The 21,671-nt window shown below is 40.7% G+C and overlaps 1 protein-coding gene across 1 annotated transcript in view; it reads right to left on the minus strand.

The window, feature by feature from the left end:
• MYO1E (myosin IE) overlaps positions 1 to 21,671 on the minus strand; it is a 149,897-nt gene that overhangs the window by 55,491 nt on the left and 72,735 nt on the right. Inside the window, exons 5-15 of the mRNA XM_054041509.1 lie at positions 18,937 to 19,024; positions 14,686 to 14,775; positions 13,103 to 13,234; positions 12,485 to 12,619; positions 10,606 to 10,738; positions 9,370 to 9,566; positions 7,981 to 8,061; positions 7,532 to 7,618; positions 5,204 to 5,290; positions 3,942 to 4,109; positions 1,146 to 1,231 (exon numbers count right to left, since the gene is read on the minus strand). Coding sequence (XP_053897484.1) covers positions 1,146 to 1,231; positions 3,942 to 4,109; positions 5,204 to 5,290; positions 7,532 to 7,618; positions 7,981 to 8,061; positions 9,370 to 9,566; positions 10,606 to 10,738; positions 12,485 to 12,619; positions 13,103 to 13,234; positions 14,686 to 14,775; positions 18,937 to 19,024 — 1,284 coding nt within the window. The remainder of the gene's footprint in view (positions 1 to 1,145; positions 1,232 to 3,941; positions 4,110 to 5,203; positions 5,291 to 7,531; positions 7,619 to 7,980; positions 8,062 to 9,369; positions 9,567 to 10,605; positions 10,739 to 12,484; positions 12,620 to 13,102; positions 13,235 to 14,685; positions 14,776 to 18,936; positions 19,025 to 21,671) is intronic.

A 21,671-nucleotide genomic window follows, 5' to 3' on the forward strand; every position in this document is an offset into this window, starting at 1 on the left:
AGTGATCTCTCTCCTGCCATCCATCTCCACCCTCTGACAAACAGAGGCTAGGGACACCATTCCTTACCCATCCTGGCTAATAGCCATTAATGGACTTAACCTCCATGAATTTATCCAGTTCTCTTTTAAATGCTGTTATAGTCCTAGCCTTCACAACCTCCTCAGGCAAGGAGTTCCACAAGTTGACTGTGCGCTGTGTGAAGAATAACTTCCTTTTATTTGTTTTAAACTTGCTGCCTATTAATTTCATTTGGTGGCCCCTAGTTCTTGTATTATGGGAATAAGTAAATAACTTTTCCTTATCTACTTTCTCCACATCACTCATGATTTTATATACCTCTATCATATCCCCACCTAGTCTCATCTTTTCCAAGCTGAAAAGTCCTAGTCTCTTTAATCTCTCCTCATATGGGACCCGTTCCAAACCCCTAATCATTTTAGTTGCCCTTTTCTGAACCTTGGTGTATGAGGACAGGACAACCATCCATTGTGCACACTGCAGCATATCAAGGGATACATGGTAGAAACTGGTGGTTTAGTAGACTATGCATGATTATTTACAGGAATTTGTGATTGCAGCCATACCAAATCAATCTAAGATCAACATTTTCCAACAGTTTTATCTGCAGACAGTGATCCCTTTTCAGCGATCCCTTTCGCTGACACGTGAATTTTGAAGGGTCACAAAATCCCAGATTCAAAAGAATATTATGTGGATAGCTTTAATTTTTTAAAAAAGGTTAACATATCAACATTATTAATAAAAACATACAATATTTAAAAATGCTATTTTGTACCTTTAACCAAGAATCTTTCTTCTGTTGATTTCAAAGCACTTTATAAATCACTGGACTAGATCCTGAAGCCTTTATTCAGGACCATATCTAGCCTGTCCACTGATCATATCTAGTCTACCTTTGGCCTGATCCCCCATTGCACCGTGCACAGTGTATAGTCATTCACATCTGTGCAAACTGGCTACAAAATGCTACCATTTTGATTTGGTCGTGTTTTATACCCACTTTGCGCAGGTGTAAATGGCTACACATGGTGCAAAGCAGTGGAGAATCAGGCCCCCGGCATCTTCTTGAACCAACATTCTAGTCACCAAAAGTGTAAGTGTTAAACAAGTTTTGTCTACGTACAGTTCACTGCTCTGCATGAGTTCAATCAAGTCCATGAAAAGAACATCCCGATTCCTCTCACAGAATCCATCCATATCATAGGACACCTGGGCCAAGGTGGAAATCAAATGTTGATGTTTAGTAGAGAACCTGATAATTAAACAATATTTTAAAACCCCCACGATTTTTCTGTTGATCTGATTCATGGTAACCAATAAATCCCTGAATATAATTTGCCTCATGAGTTTGTCATGTAAGACTTAGCTGATGTCAGATATATATTTAGATTATAATAAAAAAGAATACCATGCAGCTGGGTAATGAGATGCAACAGCCTGGCAATAAATTTAATCTCATATAGGGAAAAACAACAACAAAAGTTCTGCATAATCAGGGTTTTCTGTAATTAAATAAGATCAATAAGTACTGCAGTGTTCAAAAAAAATCATGAACAAATAGCAGCAATACAGCAGGACTTAGCTACAAAATAATAAACAGAACACCTGCACATTTATTCCAAATTTAAGGGGACACCATCATTTGACAGCACTTCATATGCAGTCAGTTTCACTGTTTCTCCTGTGTAATTCACTTCCTCTCTGGTTTCAGTGGGTATCTCACACTGCCACAGATAATGTCATTTGTAAAAACCACAGAAATTGGCAGACATACTTGGGAACAGATGCGATACCCAAAAGTGATTTTAACTTGTTTTTTTTAAACTGACTAGATTTCAAGTTGACGAAGTTCCTTTATTTCACTCTTTAAAAAAAGAAAAAGGAAAAAAGACTCTCTTGATGGTATCTTAGCACTGCTGTCCATAATGGAAACAGTTGTTGCTGTCGGTAGGAGAAAGAAATAGGAAATGAGTGTTTCTGCATGTCAAAGTTCTGCTAGTCTTAGTGCCATGTCAAGAGATATGTACGGTAGACTGATACCGAAACCCCTGTAGTAATAACCTATGTCAACCAAAATACACGGAATATTCTGCACATGCTACTACAATAAGAAAATACTGCGTGAAATCTTGATCTCATTGAAGTCCATGGCTTCACTCAGAAGGTTATGTTGTGTTCTTTTCAATTGCCTTACAGCTGATGGTTGATTGCTGATCTTCTAGCCAGTCACACATAGTATGTCATGATAAACAGCTGGACTATATTTTATTAGAAAATGACTTTAATTTAACTGTTAAGGGTTTTTGTGGTTTCCATTGGAAACATCACTTTTCAGAGGCTTATAATTCAACTGTTTTTATTCATATTGGTCTAAATTCTGGCAACAAGCTGTCAGTCACATGTCAAACTTTTTCTTCTCTTCCAAGAAATATTTTAATATTTTTTGCTTTTTCTTCACACCTTCTAGTTTTGCAAACAGTTAGTCCTTAGACATAATGATTGCTTTTGCAATTAGGAAGGATATTCATATGTGAAAAGTATCTATGTACATACAACTAGTTACTTTTCATAACACCTTTTCCTGTATATCTATGTTTCATACTCAGTTATGATTCTAATTCTAATTTTAGTTCTCAATTAACTCTGAGGTTTCCAATGACATTCTCTTAGAAACAGAACAGGTATGACCCAATACTTTCTATGGTCCTTTTTTAAAATGTACACATATATGCTATTGACTGATACTTATATGGGTTTCTTATTTTTATTTTGTATTTTTAATAACTGATCAAATGAAACTAATGCAAAGGACCTAAATGTAATCAACAAATCAAGGAAATTTAGAGCTATGGCTGCAAATTTGTTTATAACTTACTCCTGTTGTGTGCACATTTGATATATAAGATAACACACTTTCTGAAATCCCTGCAGTATGCAGCCACAGTACAAGTTCTGGGCCAGAATCTGATACTCCTACTCTTGTTAAGCAGTATGTTACTCCACAAGCAGTCCCACGGATTTCAACAGAACTTATTACAGTGTTAAGGGTCTACTCAGTGTGAGTAAGGGTGGCCTAAGGAAGAAATGACAATCTGGCAGGCTTCTTCCTTGTCTTATCAATTAAAGTATGTCCTTAATATAATTTTATTTTTTTAACCTAATCTCTCTCTGACATGCAGCAAAATTTTTGACCTTGAATGATACTGCACATCTGTAAGTATACAAATTGATAACATTTCTAACTAGTGGTTTTGTTGTAACTATTTTATCACAGATGTAAATTGCTAATCTGACTCTAGGACTGTTGTCCTAGTGTGAAATGAATTTTTTTTTTTAAAAACCCAAATTCTGTAGAGAAGAAATACAGCAGAGCCCCAGATTTAACCCAGTCTATACTAGAAAAGGCTTGCCAGTATAGCTATAAAAGTAAACCTTCCTAGTGTAGATGGACTTTACACTGGAAAAAGAGTATTTTTGCCAACATTATTTGATTTTTCCTAAATGAAATAAACAGTACTGGCAAAAGCACTGTTTGGCTAGTACAACTGCAGCTGCACTAGTGCTTTTGCCTATATAAAAATGTCATTAAAAAGTCATAACCCTACCAGACATTACAATACTGGCAAAAATTTCAAGTGTAGACTTGCCCTTTGAGAACATGGGGCCTGACACTCCTCTCACTTACACTTGTGTAAAACGAGTAATTCCTTTGAAATCAATGGAGTTATATCAGTGGAAAATTGATGGCAGTCAGAGGGTCAGACTCTCTAAATTTGATAGTTGTGCAACTGATAATTTAGTTTTAATCAGGGGTTAAAACTATTTCCCCTCCATTTGGTTACTGTGCTTTTATTTAAAAGAAATTAGCATTTAAAATAATAGGGCTTTTTTCCTTTTAAAAAACGTTTTTCTGTAGCACCTTTCCTGCATAATGGTGGATGATAAATCCCTGGTTCCAGCTGTTGAAATGTTCATGAGTCCCAATCTGCATCTGGAGTTTCTGGAGCAGCGTCTGGTCAGCTCCCTCTCCCACTGCATGCATTGTTGCACACACATCATCCAGAATGCTCATAATTCCTGGGGGATTCTGACAGGGCAAAAGTAAATTGGGAAGAGGGGGAAGAAAAGAAAAGAAACATGTGATATGGTTTCAAGATTGATAGAGTAAAACACTAGAGCAAATTCATCTCAGGTGTAATTTCCCCACAGCCAATGAAGTTATACTGAGGATTAATTTGTCCATTAGCATGAAAGAAAAGGTAAGGAAGAACTGGAAGTCCTAGGATTGACCAGACAGCTCTAATGACAAGGAGAAAATCTATTTCTTTTAGCTTAAAGCTGTCACAAATAGTTAGACAATTTTCTTCCCCCACCACCAAAAACTAACCCACATTTCAGATAAATATTATTAATCTCTCTTCCTGCAACCTGACGAACTCGGAATCAAATGTCTAAAATTGTAGTGTGACACATATAACATTATCCTACCCATATGTCTCTTTACATACAGATAAGAGAAGCAACACTGGGAATGCTATGCATACGGTTCACCATTTCCTCTGAACCAAGACCAAAGTTTGGGGCTTTGTGTGGGGGTAAATAGTAGAGCTGCTCAAACAAACCAGAATTTCTGTTCCATGGGAAATTCTGATATTTTGACGTTTATTTTCATCCCAAGTCAGGATGAAAAGTATAAATAGTAAAAGTTTTCATCGAAAAAAAAGTTCTGAAAAAATTCTGCCTGGAAATGTCAAAATGTCTATTGGGTGGACATTATTCTCTGCTTTTGCCTGAGCTGCAACAGTGCATCATGGCAGTTGAATTTGTCGCTCCCTCATGTCCCATTCTCCCCAGGGGGTCAGCTCCCCAACTGGTCGACATTTCCCATGATTCAGCGTGGTCTCTCCCTGTGACTGAGCCACCTCAGTGCAGCGTGGAGTTCACGGAAAATTTAGTTTTTTATGAAACTCCATTTTGCAGCAGAAAAATGCGGTGTTTTTTTCTTCTTCTGACCAGCACTAATTTCGGTCCATCTCTAATACATGTTACCGATATGGAATTAGGGTGTCCCACTTGCTGCACAACCCTGGGCTACTCTTGACAGCAAGGCAGTCCTAACAATTAGTTTGGAGAAAAATGTTGTCTCAGTTTCATGCATCCGTATTTGTGACAAAAACTTACCACTTTATTCTCAATGAGGTCACATACTATTTTGTTGTTGAAATATTCTATAGGTGTCCACCTAATTCCTTCTTGCACATATTCTTCCTGTGAGACAGAAAGAAAGACCCAAATATTTATTCACCTTATAGGTTTAGTAGTAGATTTAGGATAGTCCACACACAGATAAATTCTGTACCATTCAAATGGTTTTAAAAGACCTGTCTATACAGGTGATTGGGAGCTTCATTTCGGTGATCTTGCCAAAAGCACTGACAATAATTCCTACTGGATAATTTCTATGGGATCGCGTGGAGGATTCACAGCACCGTGTCCTAAATGAATACAGGAATTCTGAGGCAAATTCATCTCTTTGGGTCCACAAAGTTAGCACAGGGATGAATCTGGCCCTTTGAATATAAGTTCAATAACTTAGTGGTAATACCTGTGACCAAAACACCAACTACAACATACCTCTCCCCTGTTCTGATCTCATATGTCTTCCAATGTCAGATTTACAGTTACTTTGTGAAAAATAATACTGGGGTACAATTCAGCTCTGTATTACACGACACTGACACTGCAGAGGATAAAATCCTCCCCCTTCATCCAGTGCACCTTGTACTGTTCAGATGCCTCAGAGTCCTTCCACTCTCCTCACCCAAGACTTGAGCAGTTACTAATCAGAGTAGGATTTTCAATTAACATGTTATCTTCAACCCGCTTTACAAACACTAACAAAACTAGCTTCACAATACCTGAGACGCAGGTGATTATCGATATTCTCAAGGTTAATTTATAGATGGAGAAACTGAGAGAGAGAGGCTAAGGAACAGATCTCCACAACAGCATGTTCAGAACTGCACATGCAAAAATCCAGGACCACCTATGCTCCCTCTTTCTGTGCGCAATTCCTGCGATTGTGAGTGCAACCAACTCTACAGATGGTCAAAAACATTTTAATTCAAAAATTTTTTATAGAAGAAAATGTCACAAATGTTTTTTGACCAGCTCTAGTTGTAACAATTACATACATAAATGTCCAGCTAGATGCTTAACTAGTCATTTGTGCGCACTTCTGTGGAAGTGCAATTGTGTATGTACACTTCTGGAAATACTGACCCCAAGTAATTGGCCCAAGAACACTTAGCTGCTGAGTCTGGAGTCCTTGGGTGCCAGGTTTATACTTGCACTACTAGGCCACACCTCTCTGGGCATATTGCATGCTATTATTGTTTTCCCATGTAGAATTTGATGCTCATGTAAGGAGAAACTTGGTAAGAACATTCCAGGGCAGAGAAAGGCACATGGTTTTAAAAGGGTGGAGAAGTGAGGAATGGGTAGAGTAAAAATAAATGTACAGTCAAATTAACTGAATTATCTATTTCATTAAAAAATAGAGAAAAATGGGCGAGACAAACTGTTTTTGCATTTAACTTTTAGTGCCATTTCCACAAAAATGGAGGGATGGATCCAGGCTGCAGTTTTCCACTTCTGTCAGTGAGTCAGAGCACACAGCATATGTGGTCAGAAAGTCATATGACTGCATAAATACACTGTGCAAGCAGGGCCGGCTCCAGGCACCAGCCGAGCAAGCTGGTGCTTGGGGCGGCAGATTGTTCGAGGCGGCATTCCGCCCAATCCTAGGGCGGCACGGCCGCTTTTTTGGGTTTTTTTGTTTTGTTTTGTTTGTTTGTTTGTTGTGCCGCTCTGGCCGCCCTGTAGGAGGCGGCAGCACAGAGGACGGGAGCGCCCTGCAGCAAGCTCGGGAGGGCAGTCCGCGTCCTTCCCTCCCAAACGACGGGAGCGGCGCGGAGCCTCCCGGCAGGTGGCGCACTGGTCGGGGCCGCGTGGTAGCGCCCCGCTGAAGCCCTGGCTGCCCCCCTTCTCTCTCTCTCCCTCCCGCTCCCTCTTCCCCCCCCACTGCTAGCCAGGGCACGTGTGCAGCACAGGGAGTCCCCCTACACCCTGGCTCCAGTTTTTTTTTTTTTTTGCTTTGCCATTCTGGCCGCCCCGGTTTTTTTTTTTTTTTGCTTGGGGCGGCCAAAAAAATAGCGTCAGTTGCAGACACATTTATCTTCCAATACAATGATACAAAGGTGAGTCTCTTGCACACAGAGCCGGCCCTGTGTGCAAGAGACTCACCTTTGTATCATTGTATTGGAAGATAAATGTGTCTGCAACTGACGCTATTTACATTTTCAAGGTTAGCCAACTGCAATGATTTTTTGTTGTCTTACTTTACAAAAAGGCAAATTTTTGTCTGAAACCTCAGTCCAGCACCAAACAAAAGGGTGACAGCTAACTCTGTGAATTTTTAAATCAGAGATTATGCATGTGTAGAGGTACCTGTTCTGCCTTCAGTGTCAGTTCAATAAAAATCTGCTGCAGTTTTTCATTAACAAAGTTGATGCAGAACTGTTCAAAACCATTTTTCTATAGTAAAATAAAGAAAAATATTAACAATGTTAGTCTCATGCTCCACATTCAACAGCTTTTGATTTTTTTTATAATAAGCAACTTTTGGAGAGGTTTTAATGAACATATTCAGTGATGTGCTGGCAGCTGATTTTAGTTATTCTGTGTATTGTCAGCACCTCAGTGTAAAGGTTAGTGACCTAGATTCTCTGAAGCTGTTTTCAGTACTTCATTTTTATTATGTGAGTTATTACCACCGGGCACTGTAGTTAGTATGAATGCCCAGGAAGCTGACAGTTTCCTTACTTTCTTTTGAACACAGTTTAAAAAAAATCCTCTCAACATCAGGTCAATTCAGATCCTGAATTTTGCACTCTTACCTGGAATATTTCAAAGCCATAAATGTCTAAGACACCAATGTTATACTCTTCGTAGTCCTTCTCCATAGCCTTATTAATGGACTAATAAAAAACAGAGAAAAAAGATGTTTTTTACAAAACAAACTACAGTTTAAACCCTTAAGCAAGTTTGAACTAAAAAAATGAAGCATGAAACTCCCCTTTTCTCCCCGCAAGCGTATTTCACTTTATTTAAAAAGGTAAACTCTGTCATCAGCGAGCAAATGAGTATTACATTAGCCTGTTTTCCACGCAAGTGAGCCTTCAGAGCTACTACCTGTAAATCTGTTTCTCATTAGAAAGAGTTACTGGCCATTTAAAAAGAGAAATAAAACAGGCAAACAAGAAATAAAAGGAACTTCTATAAAAGCTCAATAGTTAGAGTTCTGCTGATATGCAACCTGATTCTTCCCATTAAACTTTTTAAATTTCTGCTTTTCCTTGTTTTGCTCTTTTAAGCTGCTGGCACCAGTGACACCTGCTATAGGCAGTGGGAGCTGCCATGGTGAGGCAGTTATAAGAAAATAGGAATGCCTCTCTGGAACAAACCTTTGCTCCAGCTAGCCCAGTATCTTGTCCAATATCTGATCTTTCTCCCTTCCCATTTCAGCCTAGAGTCTCCTCCTGAAAAGAGACTACCTTGCACGTGAGGAAGGGAAAGGCTGGAAAGCAGCAAGAATGGGACAATGAAGGAAGGCTGTGACCACTCCCCCTGGGAGTTTCATTACCTGATTGTTCTTCTTTCCTGAGAGTGCCCCACACTATAGGTCACATTAAGGCTCTGAAAGCGTGAGCTGTATTTTGGGGATGGGGGGAGGGCAGGCGGCCGAGGAGAACATGGTACACCACTTGGGCAGCAGTGACTGGAGGCTGAGAGAGGCATAATGCCTCTAACAGTGCTGGAGACGGTGCACTCACCAGCCAGTTAAACCTTTTGAAAAGATGTAGCATGGGCCTTCTAGCCACTGTCTCGAGTTCCATGGCCATGCCCTTGTTGTGCCATCCAGTGCTGCCACTATCATTATAATGTTCCCAGCTAAATGCTCTAGGAACGCAAGCAAGTTAAGGATGCCTCCAGTGCAGGAGTACTGCATGGAAGAGCCTCCCTGCACCCCTTTTCCTTCCCTCAGCATTTCTGCTCTAGGACAGCCACCAGGGGGCCCTGCTTGTGTGTGTGGAGGGGGGAGGGCATGGAGAGGGCTGTACAGCAGTGGTTAGCAATTAACAGCTGTTTAAGGCTTGAGGAAATGTAGTGCAGTGGGGGAAGGGTACAATGGTGAAAAGCAGAGAATTATGGGGAAAGCCCACATGGGATATTTATTCCTTTCAACATTTAACCCTAGTGACATAATCAGAAAAAATTCAACTTACATCCACCAGGTAGTCAAAGATGCGGGCATGAAGGGCTTTGGCTAGAGCATCTCTGGTGTAGCAGGCCTGTTCCACATTAAGCGTCACATTAATGGACTCTGATTTGCCTCCCCACTTACTGTCCATCTGCCTGCTGGTCAGTTTCTCTTTCAGGCGGCTTTGGTTAATTCCCAGGAGGAAAGCAGGGAAAGCCAAAACTGCAAGAACAACCAGGGTTGTTGTTTTTGAACTAAACCAACGGATGGTGTTTTAAAGATTTAAAACAAAACAAACAAACAAAACAAAAACAAAAAAAACCCAAGAAAACCCACAAGTATCTCAAGTAGCAGTCAGCAGAAATAAACCTGGTGGGATGTGGTAAAAATGGGACTTCTGGCTCAAAACCTTCTCTAAATCTTCCAAGAAATGATTCAAATCTTTACACTCAGATGTATCTTAAATAAATTGCACCCCATCCCAAAAAAGTTCTTCAGCTGTTTACCTCAAACCTTAGAACATATAAGACAGTTTTTAAAAGACAGCAGGTGTTTTTATCTAATGTCTGGATAGGGTAAGAATATGGACTGGCTTTCTGGCCGCCCCAAGCAAAAAAAAAAAAAAAAAAACCTGCGGCGCAGATGTGCCCCAGCTAGTGGGGGGAGGGGGAGGGAACGGAGGGAGAGAGAGAAGGGGGACAGCCAGGCCTTCAGCGGGGCGCTGCCACGCAGCCCCTTCCACCATGCCCCCTGCCGGGAGGGCCCTACACTGCTCCGGTCGGCTGGGAGGGAAGGACGTGGGCTGTCCTGCCGGGCTTGCTGCAGGGCGCTCCCCTCCTCCACGCCGCTGCCCCCTACAGGGCGGCCGGAGCGGAACAACAACAACAAAAAAGCGGCCGTGCCGCCCTAGGATTCGGCAGAATGCCGCCTCCTACAAGCTGCCGCCCCAAGCACCAGCTTGCTCGGCTGGTGCCTTGAGCCGGCCCTGCCCCAAGCATCTATGCTCTGGCTACCCAGGCCAGCTCTGGAGGGAGTTGCTGCTCCACCTCTCATTAATTAAGTCGATAAAATTGCATGGGTGTAACTAGGGGCTATGGCCCCATATTGTTTTTGAAAGAGAAACTGAATTAGCAATCCCAGAGCATGAGAAATGATTTACTGTATTTGGATAAGCAGCTCACTACTCAGTTCACCTTGCAACATCTGGGCCTCAGCCTGTTGCATCATCATTAATCTTGTAATTGTTTCCAGAACTACCTACACTCCTCACTCTCCACTGCAGCATAGTTGCCAACTTCTTTAAAGCTGATGTTTCCCAAGTGCAGCACTCCTGCCACGATCTGTAGTACCAATGTTTGCTCCTCTGCAAAGATGCCAATCACATTCATTGCATGCTGGGAAAAGAAAGACATCAAGTTACTAACATTCACTCACCATATTTTTCACAAACCATGAATAATTAATTGGAATAAAAAAATTAAGTCTGGGATTTTCAAAAGAATTTAAAGCAATCAGGTATCTAAATCCCACTAAAGTTTCCACCGAATTTCATCAACAGGATGTGAGATCTAGCTGACCTCATCATATATGCTAAAATGAAGCTGAGGCGCTAAAGAAGGAGACACAGATTCTAAGACAATGTTGTATTATAAAAATATTATTCCTGTTACACAAATAGATGATTTAGACCTAACAAAAGTGAAAACTGCATACTGCATGATTCTAGAATAGTTACATTTTGGCTGGCTTAGGCTGTGCACTTCAGCCAGTCACAAAATAACTGATCTGCAGAATAGTTTTTTACGAAGTGTAGTAAATGGTTCTTTTACAAATCTGATTCCTAATCTGTAATTTTTGCCAAAGTCCCACATAGGCTGGTACAGTAATAATGATGATTCTTGGCACTTAGATAATGTTTTGCACCGGAAGTGGCAGAGGCATCCACATAGCTAGCCACAGGTCACACAGCAAGTCAATATCAGAGCTGGATGCAGAGCCGGATTCTCAGGCCAGGTCTACACTGCAAAATTACTTTAGTATCACTACGTTGTTTAGCAGTGTGAAAAATCCACATCCCTGAGCAACACAGTTATACTGACCTAACCCCTGGTGTAGACAGCACTATGGCGACGGGAGAGCTTCTCTCATCAAAACAGCTACCGCTTCTCACAGAGGCGGATTAACTATGCCAACAGGAGAGGCGTAGTAGCGTCTCCACTAAAGCGCTACATTGCGCTGTACATGTAGACAAGCCCTCAGTCCCTTCCTTCAGCGCATGCTACTATATACAGGAGAGAGCTTTCTTTTTTTCAATTTTCACTTTTCAGTGGAAGCTAATCATTGTGCTGTATTTTAATATTTTTTATAATGCACTTTCTCCACCTGCTGCTCACTGGCTGATTTCCTTTTCTATTGAATCTGTACCTCTAAAATAAATTTCCAACAAATCCCTGACAAAAAGTACTGTCTCCTATGTGGCTATCTTAGCACAGTCATCAGAGCATAGGCACTGACTTCCCCTCTGCCCCATGGGAGTTTGATGCCCCCCTCCCCAGCCCCACCCCTGCACTGCCCTTGCCCCACCTCAATTCCACCCCCTTCCCCAAAGTCCCTGTCCCACCTTTTCCCACCCCAGCCTCGCCCCCTCATTCCACCCCCTTCCCTCAAGTCCCCACCCCTGCCCCATCTCTTCTCCGCCTCCTCACCCTAGCACGCCGCATCCCCACTCCTCCCCCTCCCTCCCGGAAAGTCCTAAGTGCTGTCAAACAACTGTTAGGCAGCGGAGGAAGTGCTGGGAGGGAGGGGAAGGAGCAGGAACACGGCGCACTCGGGCAGGGCAGGGGAAGCTGGCTGCCGGTGGGTGAGGAGCTCCTGCTAATTTTTCCCCGTGGGTGCTCCAGCCCCAGAGCACCCACGGAGTCAGCGCCTATGTATCAGAGTGCTACCCAGAAAGAACATCCATTCATAATAAAGGGGTAATTAAAATTATATGGGTGCGTTTTTATCTACAAGAATTTGCAGCATGTGGTTTTTCCTTCCCACATTTCTTTTGTCTGTAAATATGAAACTTTAACCGGTTTGCCTTAAAAGGCATATCTGAATGAATATACACACATGGAGCACTGATTTTAAAAACACACCAGAGTTTCCTGAAAATCAGATTTGTCATTTATGTCATCTACTTTGTAGGATCCAGAGAGGCTCAGATAGTAATAGTAATCCATACTGGTAATGCCCAGGCTGTGTTTTTGCTCTGAGGAGGCACCTTCAATAAGCTGCAAAAGAAAAACACCAGAAATCAGATATGATTGCATTACACAGCTAACTCTCTCCAACTGGGGAGGGACAGCTCTCGAACAGGTGACTGACGCTGTAATGTCAGAGAAGACAGAAGTGATCATTCTCTACAGGACAGTTTTAAAAAATCTGCAGGGAAATTATCTACTATATTCTGTTAAACTCTTCCATGTGGGAGGCAACAGTGAATTTTCAAGCTGGCCCTTAGAAATACATCATGTTGTTACTTCACTGAGAGTCTACTGTTTTTTGGATTTGGAAAGAGACTCAAGCCACTGAATGGGTCTATGTTAGACAATGCCTTAGTGTGCACTGAAGGTACCTAGCAATATTCAGACTGCCCTTTTAAACATACAATCAATAGCATGACTTCATTGAAAGATGTACCAATATAAAGGAAAAACTGGAAATGGAAGTAGTATTTTTTTAAATAACTGCGAAAGGAACTGTACATTTCGGACCTGGTAAAAAATGTGAAAACTCCTCTCTCCAGGATTCCTCATTACCACCCGAGACTTTTCCAGGAGAAAGTTGGAGATCTTTCCACCATCAGGCTCCCCACCTGGGCTAAACTGGATTTCAAAGTATTTCCCCTGTAACAAATAATTATAGAGGTTTTTGAATTAATAAAAACTAAGCTTAAAGCAGACACCTGTTGCAGTATAACTCAAGGAAACTAACTCGAATATTTATTCTGTATTACTTCAATCTTTCAAGGTTAAATTAGGCCTTGACTCTTAAGAAACAATTACTTTCTTCCCCACTTTTCCATGTCCAGTTACCTAATTCTAAACTCAACATAATAATTCTGTAGTGCATTAGAACAAAGATGTACACTAACCCATATGTAAGGACTAACTGGGGGATTTCTTTCTTCTGCATTACTTGGTTGGTGTAAATTAGGCAAATTGCAGAAATGAAACACCGATGGCTAAATTTACTACGACGTAGGTGGGAACTACTCCAGTGTAGTAGATTTACAACTCCATAAACCATATGGTTAATACAGCCTTCTGTTTCCAGGTGATGTATATCAATGATCCTTTTATCTTGGTGGACTGAGGAAATGCATTAGTAACCCATGTCAACCCTTTACTTCTATTTTGTGAAAGGTCTGATAACTAAGGGGAGCAAAAGGGGAAGAAGTTTGTCAAGCAAGGCTCACTGCTAATATAGATAGTCATAGCAGGGGAAATACATCGGAAAACAATAAGGATATCTACAATTTTGACTTTTTTCCCCCCTTGCAGGAGGTGTCAGATAACCTCGTTGTATATTTTATTTCACTTTATATCTGAATGTCTGTCAAGACATTTATATTCTATTATATCCAGATATATATCTATATATATTTTCAACACGGGCCTAACATTTGAAAAGCACAGTTCAAAATCCATGCTGGTATAAAAAGGTAAAACTCCATTTTAATTAAATAGAGCTGTGCCCATTTACACAAGCAGGGTAGTTGGTCCCACATATGTACAGTAATTTTGCTCCCATTCTCTCTTTACTATATTTTATAAATACATGGTGGTTCTTCCCAATTAAATGTTGTAAGGGCTACATTACTTAAAACTGAATTTAGGGTACAATATCAGACCATTATTCTGCATATGTAGTTGTTAGTTCCCATTAGTATATATAACATTTATGATCAAATGCTGAAAACAATTCCTTATTGCTTTTTGGAAAGATGAATAACCTTCGTGCCCAGCAGTGAAGCCTAGGAATTGTTCCATCCCATTTAAAAAAAAAAAAAATCACAGCTAATTATTACATGGGCTGGAAAATAGATATGCTCATACCTTCCAGTTCAGTGCAGATTAGGCCCCAGTTAAGTTGCTAATTGTCTTGTTTACACATCAGACTACTTACAAATAGCTTTGTCCAAACAGTAGAAACAAACATTTGCAACAACATCTAGGAGACCTGGAAATGTGTGCCTCTCTGTTTATATAAAAACCAGCATTTTACTTCACAAAGATGCCCAAATCAAACCCACAGATATTAGGAGCAAAAGCAATTTTTTGCAAGAGGAACTTACAAATCTGCTGGAGTTATTGTTCCGTACAGTCTTCGCATTCCCAAAGGCTTCCAGTAAAGGGTTTGACTGCAGAATAATGTCCTTCACATGCTGAAATTTTTTTAAACAACAACAAAATTTGCTTTGGGTTCTTTATCAAGGTCTTGGAGCATTCATACAAGCCATGATTTGTAAACTTGACATATATATAAGGTGCAAGGATGCCTGTCTCTACAAGCAGGCTTTAGAATATCCTCTTGGCCAGGTGAGGGGAAATCTACACCATCATGTCTGCAGAATGCAAGTTATTTTTTATTTTCTAAATTCTGGTTCTTATGATTTTCTTTACAATCATCCAAACGTAAGCAGAACATAAACTGATGCAGTCATCTTCCTGAACTTGCAGATAGCCAGTGCTGCTGCTCATATCTATGACAAGAAGGAGCACAATGAAACTGACCTGTTTCTTGACAGTTTCATTGCTGCTCACAGGGTTTGAAGCAGAGGCAGACTCTGGTCAGGGATAAAGTAACAGAAACTTTTTCTCTCACTCTCTCGCAGCAGCCAGGAAGGTGGGGGGATGGACAAGAATATAGGAGGTAGAAAAGCAAAGTGGTGCAGATCCCCACCCCTTAGTACCAGTAAGCCACTACCACTGGCCTTGCTGGTAGAGTCCTCCTACCCCTGAACTGGTAGAGTTTCTCCCCTTGTTAGTAGGTAGCTTGCAATTTTTAAAACCCCGTTTCTAGGGAACATTAAAACATAACAAATATCCATGTAGAACAGTTCACAATTTAGTGAATTTACTAAAGTGATTTATTGGAGTGGAAGGAGGACCAGAGAGAAAGGGGTTAGTTTTCTGCTGGAGCACTGGGAGGAGGCTACCAGACTTGATGGACTATAGTCTGGATCCTGTATAGTGAATCCTATGTTCCTCTGTTTCACTAAGTACATTTATCTGAGAAACTTCTGGATTATGGCTAGACTGAGTTGGACAAAAAACCTTGAGGATAATATTCTACCCTGAACTACTGCATATAAATCTACATTAAATCAACAGTTATTCCAGGTTTTTACCAAGTGTATCTGGGGGCACAATCTGGCCCAAGATTGCAACATTTCTGGCCACATTTTATCCTTTTTGCCTTTAACTTCCCTTCTAAATAAGGCCTACTGTCCAAAAAAGAAATAATGAAACAAGTAGAGAGGGAAACTGGAATATTGAGGACAATGGCAAATAGATAAAATGGAAGAAGGTAGAGAATTTGGAAAATGTAGGGCTTCAAAAGCAGATTGAGAACTCTGCTGAATAATTAAAAATTGAGACAAAAAACATAGGCTATGTTTGAATGGTGCAAAGCATCTGGTGATTAGGATGGGGAACAATATTTAACACTATACACATCATCACTCGGTTTCAAAGTATTTATGTCCTGTTATGAAATAACTGCTTACTAATTCAACCTATAACCTTGGAGCCCAATCTTGCAATTCTTTAAAACAAGCAAAACTCCTCAAGTCAATGGGAGTTTTGCCTGCATAAGGAATGCTAGCTCAAGACTGCAAATGGGCTAGTGGTAGCTCTGTAAGAGCCCCGAATCAGACAGCAAGGAGAGAAGTGCTGGGAGCAGACCACAAGGGGGCCACTGGATTCTCGCTTACCCAGATTCAATGATCATAAAACTCAGCCTAGCAGGTGCAGAGAGGCATCAGCCCGTAGTTTGAAGCATTGGCTATGGAAGGGCCATTTGCTTTAATGGGAGTAGGATCAGGGTGTTAGTTTCTTGCTCAAAACTAGTGTACTAGCACTTAGAGGAGATGAAAGTGATCAGGAACAGTCAGCATGGATTCACCAAGGGCAAGTCATGCCTGACTAACCTAATTGCCTTCTATGAGGAGATTACTGGGTCTGTGGATGAGGGGAAAGCAGTGGATGTGTAATTCCTTGACTTTAGCAAAGCTTTTGATACGGTCTCCCACAGTATTCTTGCCAGCAAGTTAAAGAAGTATGGGCTGAATGAATGGACTATAAGGTGGATAGAAAGCTGCCTAGATCGTCGGGCTCAAAAGGTAGTGATCAATGGCTCCATGTCTAGTTGGCAGCCAGTTTCAAGCGGAGTGCCCCACGGGTCAGTCCTGGGGCCGGTTTTGTTCAATATCTTCATTAATGATCTGGAGGATGGAGTGGACTGCACTCTCAGCAAGTTTGCAAATGACACTAAACTGGGAGGAGTGATAGATATGCTGGAGGGTAGGGATAGGATACAGAGGGACCTAGACAAATTAGAGGATTGGGCCTAAAGAAACCTGATGAGGTTCAACAAGGACAAGTGCAGGGTCCTGCACTTAGGACGGAAGAATCCCATTCACTATTACAGACTAGGGACCAAATGGCTAGGAAGCAGTTCTGCAGAAAAGGACCTGGGGTTACAGTGGATGAGAAGCTGGATATGAGTCAACAGTGTGCCCTTGTTGCCAAGAAGACTAACGGCATTTTGGGCTATATAAGTAGGGGCATTGCCAGCAGATCGAGGGACGTGATCATTCCCTCTATTCGACATTGGTGAGGCCTCATCTGGAGTACTGTGTCCAGTTTTGGGCCCCACACTACAAGAAGGATGTGGAAAAATTGGAAAGAGTCCAGCGGAGGGCCACAAAAATGATTAGGGGTCTGGAGTACGTGACTTATGAGGAGAGGCTGAGGGAACTGGGATTGTTTAGTCTGCAGAAGAGAAGAATGAGGGGGGATTTGATAGCTGCTTTCAACTACCTGAAAGGGAGTTCCAAAGAAGATGGACCTAGACTGTTCTCAGTGGTACCAGATGACAGAACAAGGAGTAATGGTCTCAAGTTGCAGTGGGGGAGGTTTAGGTTGGGTATTAGGAAAAACTTTTTCACTAGGAGGGTGGTGAAGCACTGGAATGGATTACCTAGGGAGGTGGTGGAATCTCCTTCCTTAGAGGTTTTTAAGGTCAGGCTTGACAAAGCCTTGGCTGGGATGATTTAGTTGGGGATTGGTCCTGCTTTGAGCAGGGGGTTGGACTAGATGACTTCCTGAGGTCCTTTCCAACCCTGATATTCTATGATTCTATGATTTTCTATATTCAGGTTTGTGTAGGGAGGGTTGAACTTCACACAAAAATAATACACTACTCAAGGAAATGTATCAGTTTAATCAGCTATGACTTGTAACTGCTGAGTTTATTTTGCATCTTGTAGGAACAGCTGGGATTTACTTAAAATAATTGAAACAATTATTTGTAATGTGATTAAGTCCACTCCAAAAATAACACAATGCATATTTTCCCTTTGCTATTGAATGACTGTGCAATGTTCCCTGTATCATTGTCTCCCAAAAAAACAGGAAGAACATAATCATCATCAGAGCTTGTACTAAGGCCAATGTATTATGGTAAGCAGGAAAAAAAAAAAAGCATACTGGTAAAGGGTAGCCACTACTTACCTAGAATAGTTGTCTGTTAATCAGCTGATGATCTCATAGAACTCCATTAGTGGAATTTTATGGCTCATTTACTGCATTAGCGTTAGTTAAAATGCTTGTGTAGATAGTGCAGACAGGTGTCAGAATTATTAACAAGCAACTATTCACCATTCTAGCTAGCTCCCAGAAATTACATTTCCTACTAGAGAATTTGTTTAAAGTGATGTTTAATAAAAGTCCTTCTCTTTTCTCTTTAATGTGTGAACACAAATCCATGATTTAATGGGAGATATGAACCACTGAGACACAGTTCAATTCTCTCTGGATCTGAAAGGTCTAGTACAAATTCATATTTGACATTGTAGAAAAAGCAGATTTTCTGAGATTTTTGTTAAAAAATGTTTGGTTGCTACAAATTAAACTTCTCTCCCTACATCTTGAGGTCACAAATTCCATTAAAGAATGTTTTTTCCCAAAAATCTTTAACCTTTAAATAATTCAGCATCAACACTGAAGTTGTTCCACAGGAGTCTGTTCAGACTAGTGGGTTTTCATCTTATCAACTCCCCATCCACAGGTGGAGGACCAGCAGATCTGTGAATCCCTGGCCCCCATTCATCCGTCCCCTACAGAGTACAATTCAGGGATACCTGAACTTTGGAAGACCTGTTTGTGCAGTAGAGCCACACCAGTTTCTATGCTAGGGGATCTATGTTGGCTGTACATGTGTGCTCAGCCATTTACCTCATAAATGTCATCTCTGGCACTATGGCTATACAATAAGATTTGACATGGTTTCTTTACAGCAACATTACACTATATCAACTCACCTGTACCTTGGGGCCACCTCCCGATATTTTAGAGATGTAACTCATTATATATTTAGCAGCTACAGTCTTTCCAGCACCGCTTTCACCACTAGGAGGAGGGGAACACAAATACACATCTGTTAAATGGTTCAGACCTGAAAACAACATGGAACTTGATAATATGTGGGATACCACCATGCTCAGCAGCACTAAAACTGTGTAGATAGAGAGATTACCCCAAAATAAAAGTTTAATGATAGTTAGACCTTCATGATTTAGTTTTCTAAGGAAACACTGAGGAAAATGTAACTGAAAGAAGAAAGATAAATTGTCCCTCCTACTGAAAGGTTTTCCAACACAGGTCCAAATTCTACACTAAATCGGGAATAACTCTAGTGAAGACAAGTATAAATACAGAGTAACTCAGGTTTCTACTGGAGCTGCTTGAGATTTACCTTGTTTAACCAAGAAGAGCTACCACAATAATAAATATGCCCCAAATTTAAATCAGGTGATTTAACAGCATATAGAATATGACATAACATTCTAATATGATACTTCTGGGGCATGTTTGTCACTGAATGACATAGCATAAATAATGTTACATACACACTCACAAAATCTCCACCAGACATATAAAAAGGGAAAGTATTAAAACAGAGAAATTAATATACTTAAGTTCAAATTTTTCAAGGGGCTAAGAACCCAATTCCCATTGGATTTTAGTGGGATTTGTGTGCCTAATTCCCTTAGGTTCAGTTGAAAATCCCAGCCTTATGTTTTAAGGGAAGCCATCTGCCTAGATTCCACAGGAGTCTTTTTTTTTTAGGCATTCCTAGATGAAATAGTCATTCAGGATGTGATTAATAATGACTCACTGAGAACTATCTTTCTGGTCTTATGCCTCTTGACACAGGCTACGAGAAGGCTTAATACTCCACTCTAACTTTTCACAATTTCTTCCTTTAAAATATTTCACTTCAGTGGTAACATTAGGATACATCTTGCAACAGATTAGGAGTCCCTTTCATCTACTGCTAGCTGTTGGACAAAGATCACAGGACCTCTCAAGGGGAAATAAAAGGTTCTGTGTTTGAACTGGAATGGGTTAAGATGATACTACATATGGGGAATGATTCTGATCTCACACTTGAAAATTGTGATTTCAATGAAATTAGTCCTAATTTACACTGGTGTTGGTGCAAGTCACATTAGTCCTCATATTCAGTGCAGTTAACCCAGCTTACACCACTTTTGATGAGACAAATCAGGTCCCATACAGATGGTGGTGAGAGAGCACAATGTTGTATTTTGAAATCTTTTGTCCTCATGCATAAAAGTCTGAGTGATCCTCAAGTCTCTGAACAAATTCAACACATTTTGATACCATGGGTCAGACTATGCTCAGTTGTGCCTGGGTGTGGACCAAATGCATGTCCTGCTCAAATCCTGCCCCATGTTTCCCAAGATAACCTCCACCTCTGTTGGAAAGGAGAATGGATTTGCCAGTTGTTGCCAATGTGTAAATCCCCATTAGCATCAACCATGGCCAAATTACCATAGGTTCAGTTCTGATAAGCACTCAAAAATTCAGATGCTTATCCAGACCTCTTGGGTCTGTAAAACCAGGCTGGAATTCTCACAAGATGCCTCATCCTTTGGGCTTCCAGTCAATGTAAAAATATTGCAAGAAGAGCCATCAGAAATGTCACCACATTGGTTTCTCATCCTGATAACAACCAGGAAGCACAGATCAAATATGAAACAATTTTTAAAAAGCTGAATAATTTTTGAACCGCTCAACAGTTTTTTTTCTGAATTCAGTTTGAGTTCTGGGTGAAGGCTTGGGTCAGTTATTTTATTATTTGAATCACTTCATCTAACCCTAATCAGCATGAAGAAGAGAATGCAGCCATTTGGCTTTATCCTCTGGAAAAATCTGAATTACAGCTACATTTACTACAGCAGGGAGGGTAATCTCTGCATTTAGAAGTCTACATCAACAGACAGTCCGAAAGCTAAAAATAGCAAAAGTGCAGTTCTTCACTGCAAAGTCTGGCCTGAGTGGATACTCAATTTTAAAAGCTGGAAGGATAAATCCATCCAACCTGAATCAGATACCTGAGCTAGTGTCTAATGCAGGGGTTCTCAGACTTTTGTACCGGTGACCCCTTTCACACAGCAAGCCTCTGAGTGCGACCCCCCCCCCCATACATTAAAAACACTTGTTTATATATTTAATACCATTATAAATGCTGGAGGCAAAGCAGGGTTTGGGGTGGAGGCTGACAGCTCACGACCCCCCCATGTAATAACCTCACGACCCCCAGTTTGAGAACCCCTGGTCTAATGTAAACCTCAAGCAAATATAAAAAGAAACTAAAAGTTAAAATTGAAGTGAACAGCACTGATTTATATTTTCCTTTTCCAATTTCCTATTGGAGAGAGTAGTAACAGATTTTGATAGGTTTCTACTAAATATTTCTAATGTGAAGCAAACTTTTGAGAGAACTGGTACACAGAAACTCAACGCAACACTAGTAAAATCTAGGAAGAAACTTCATGTCTATAATACGGTATTCAAATCCTCAAACCATTTCAAATCAGTCACAAGCAATCTGAATTACGTAATTGCAGCATCAGCTTTTTCTAGAGATACCTGTTTCCAAACTGCTCAAACATTGGTTAAACATCTCTTAAAACATTTTGTTGCATTAACATGAAGCAGTAAACCTTGAAATGTTTCCTCCTATTTT

Source organism: Malaclemys terrapin, chromosome 10 (assembly GCF_027887155.1).
Source record: "Malaclemys terrapin pileata isolate rMalTer1 chromosome 10, rMalTer1.hap1, whole genome shotgun sequence".
In the NCBI taxonomy this organism is placed as follows: domain Eukaryota; kingdom Metazoa; phylum Chordata; order Testudines; family Emydidae; genus Malaclemys; species Malaclemys terrapin.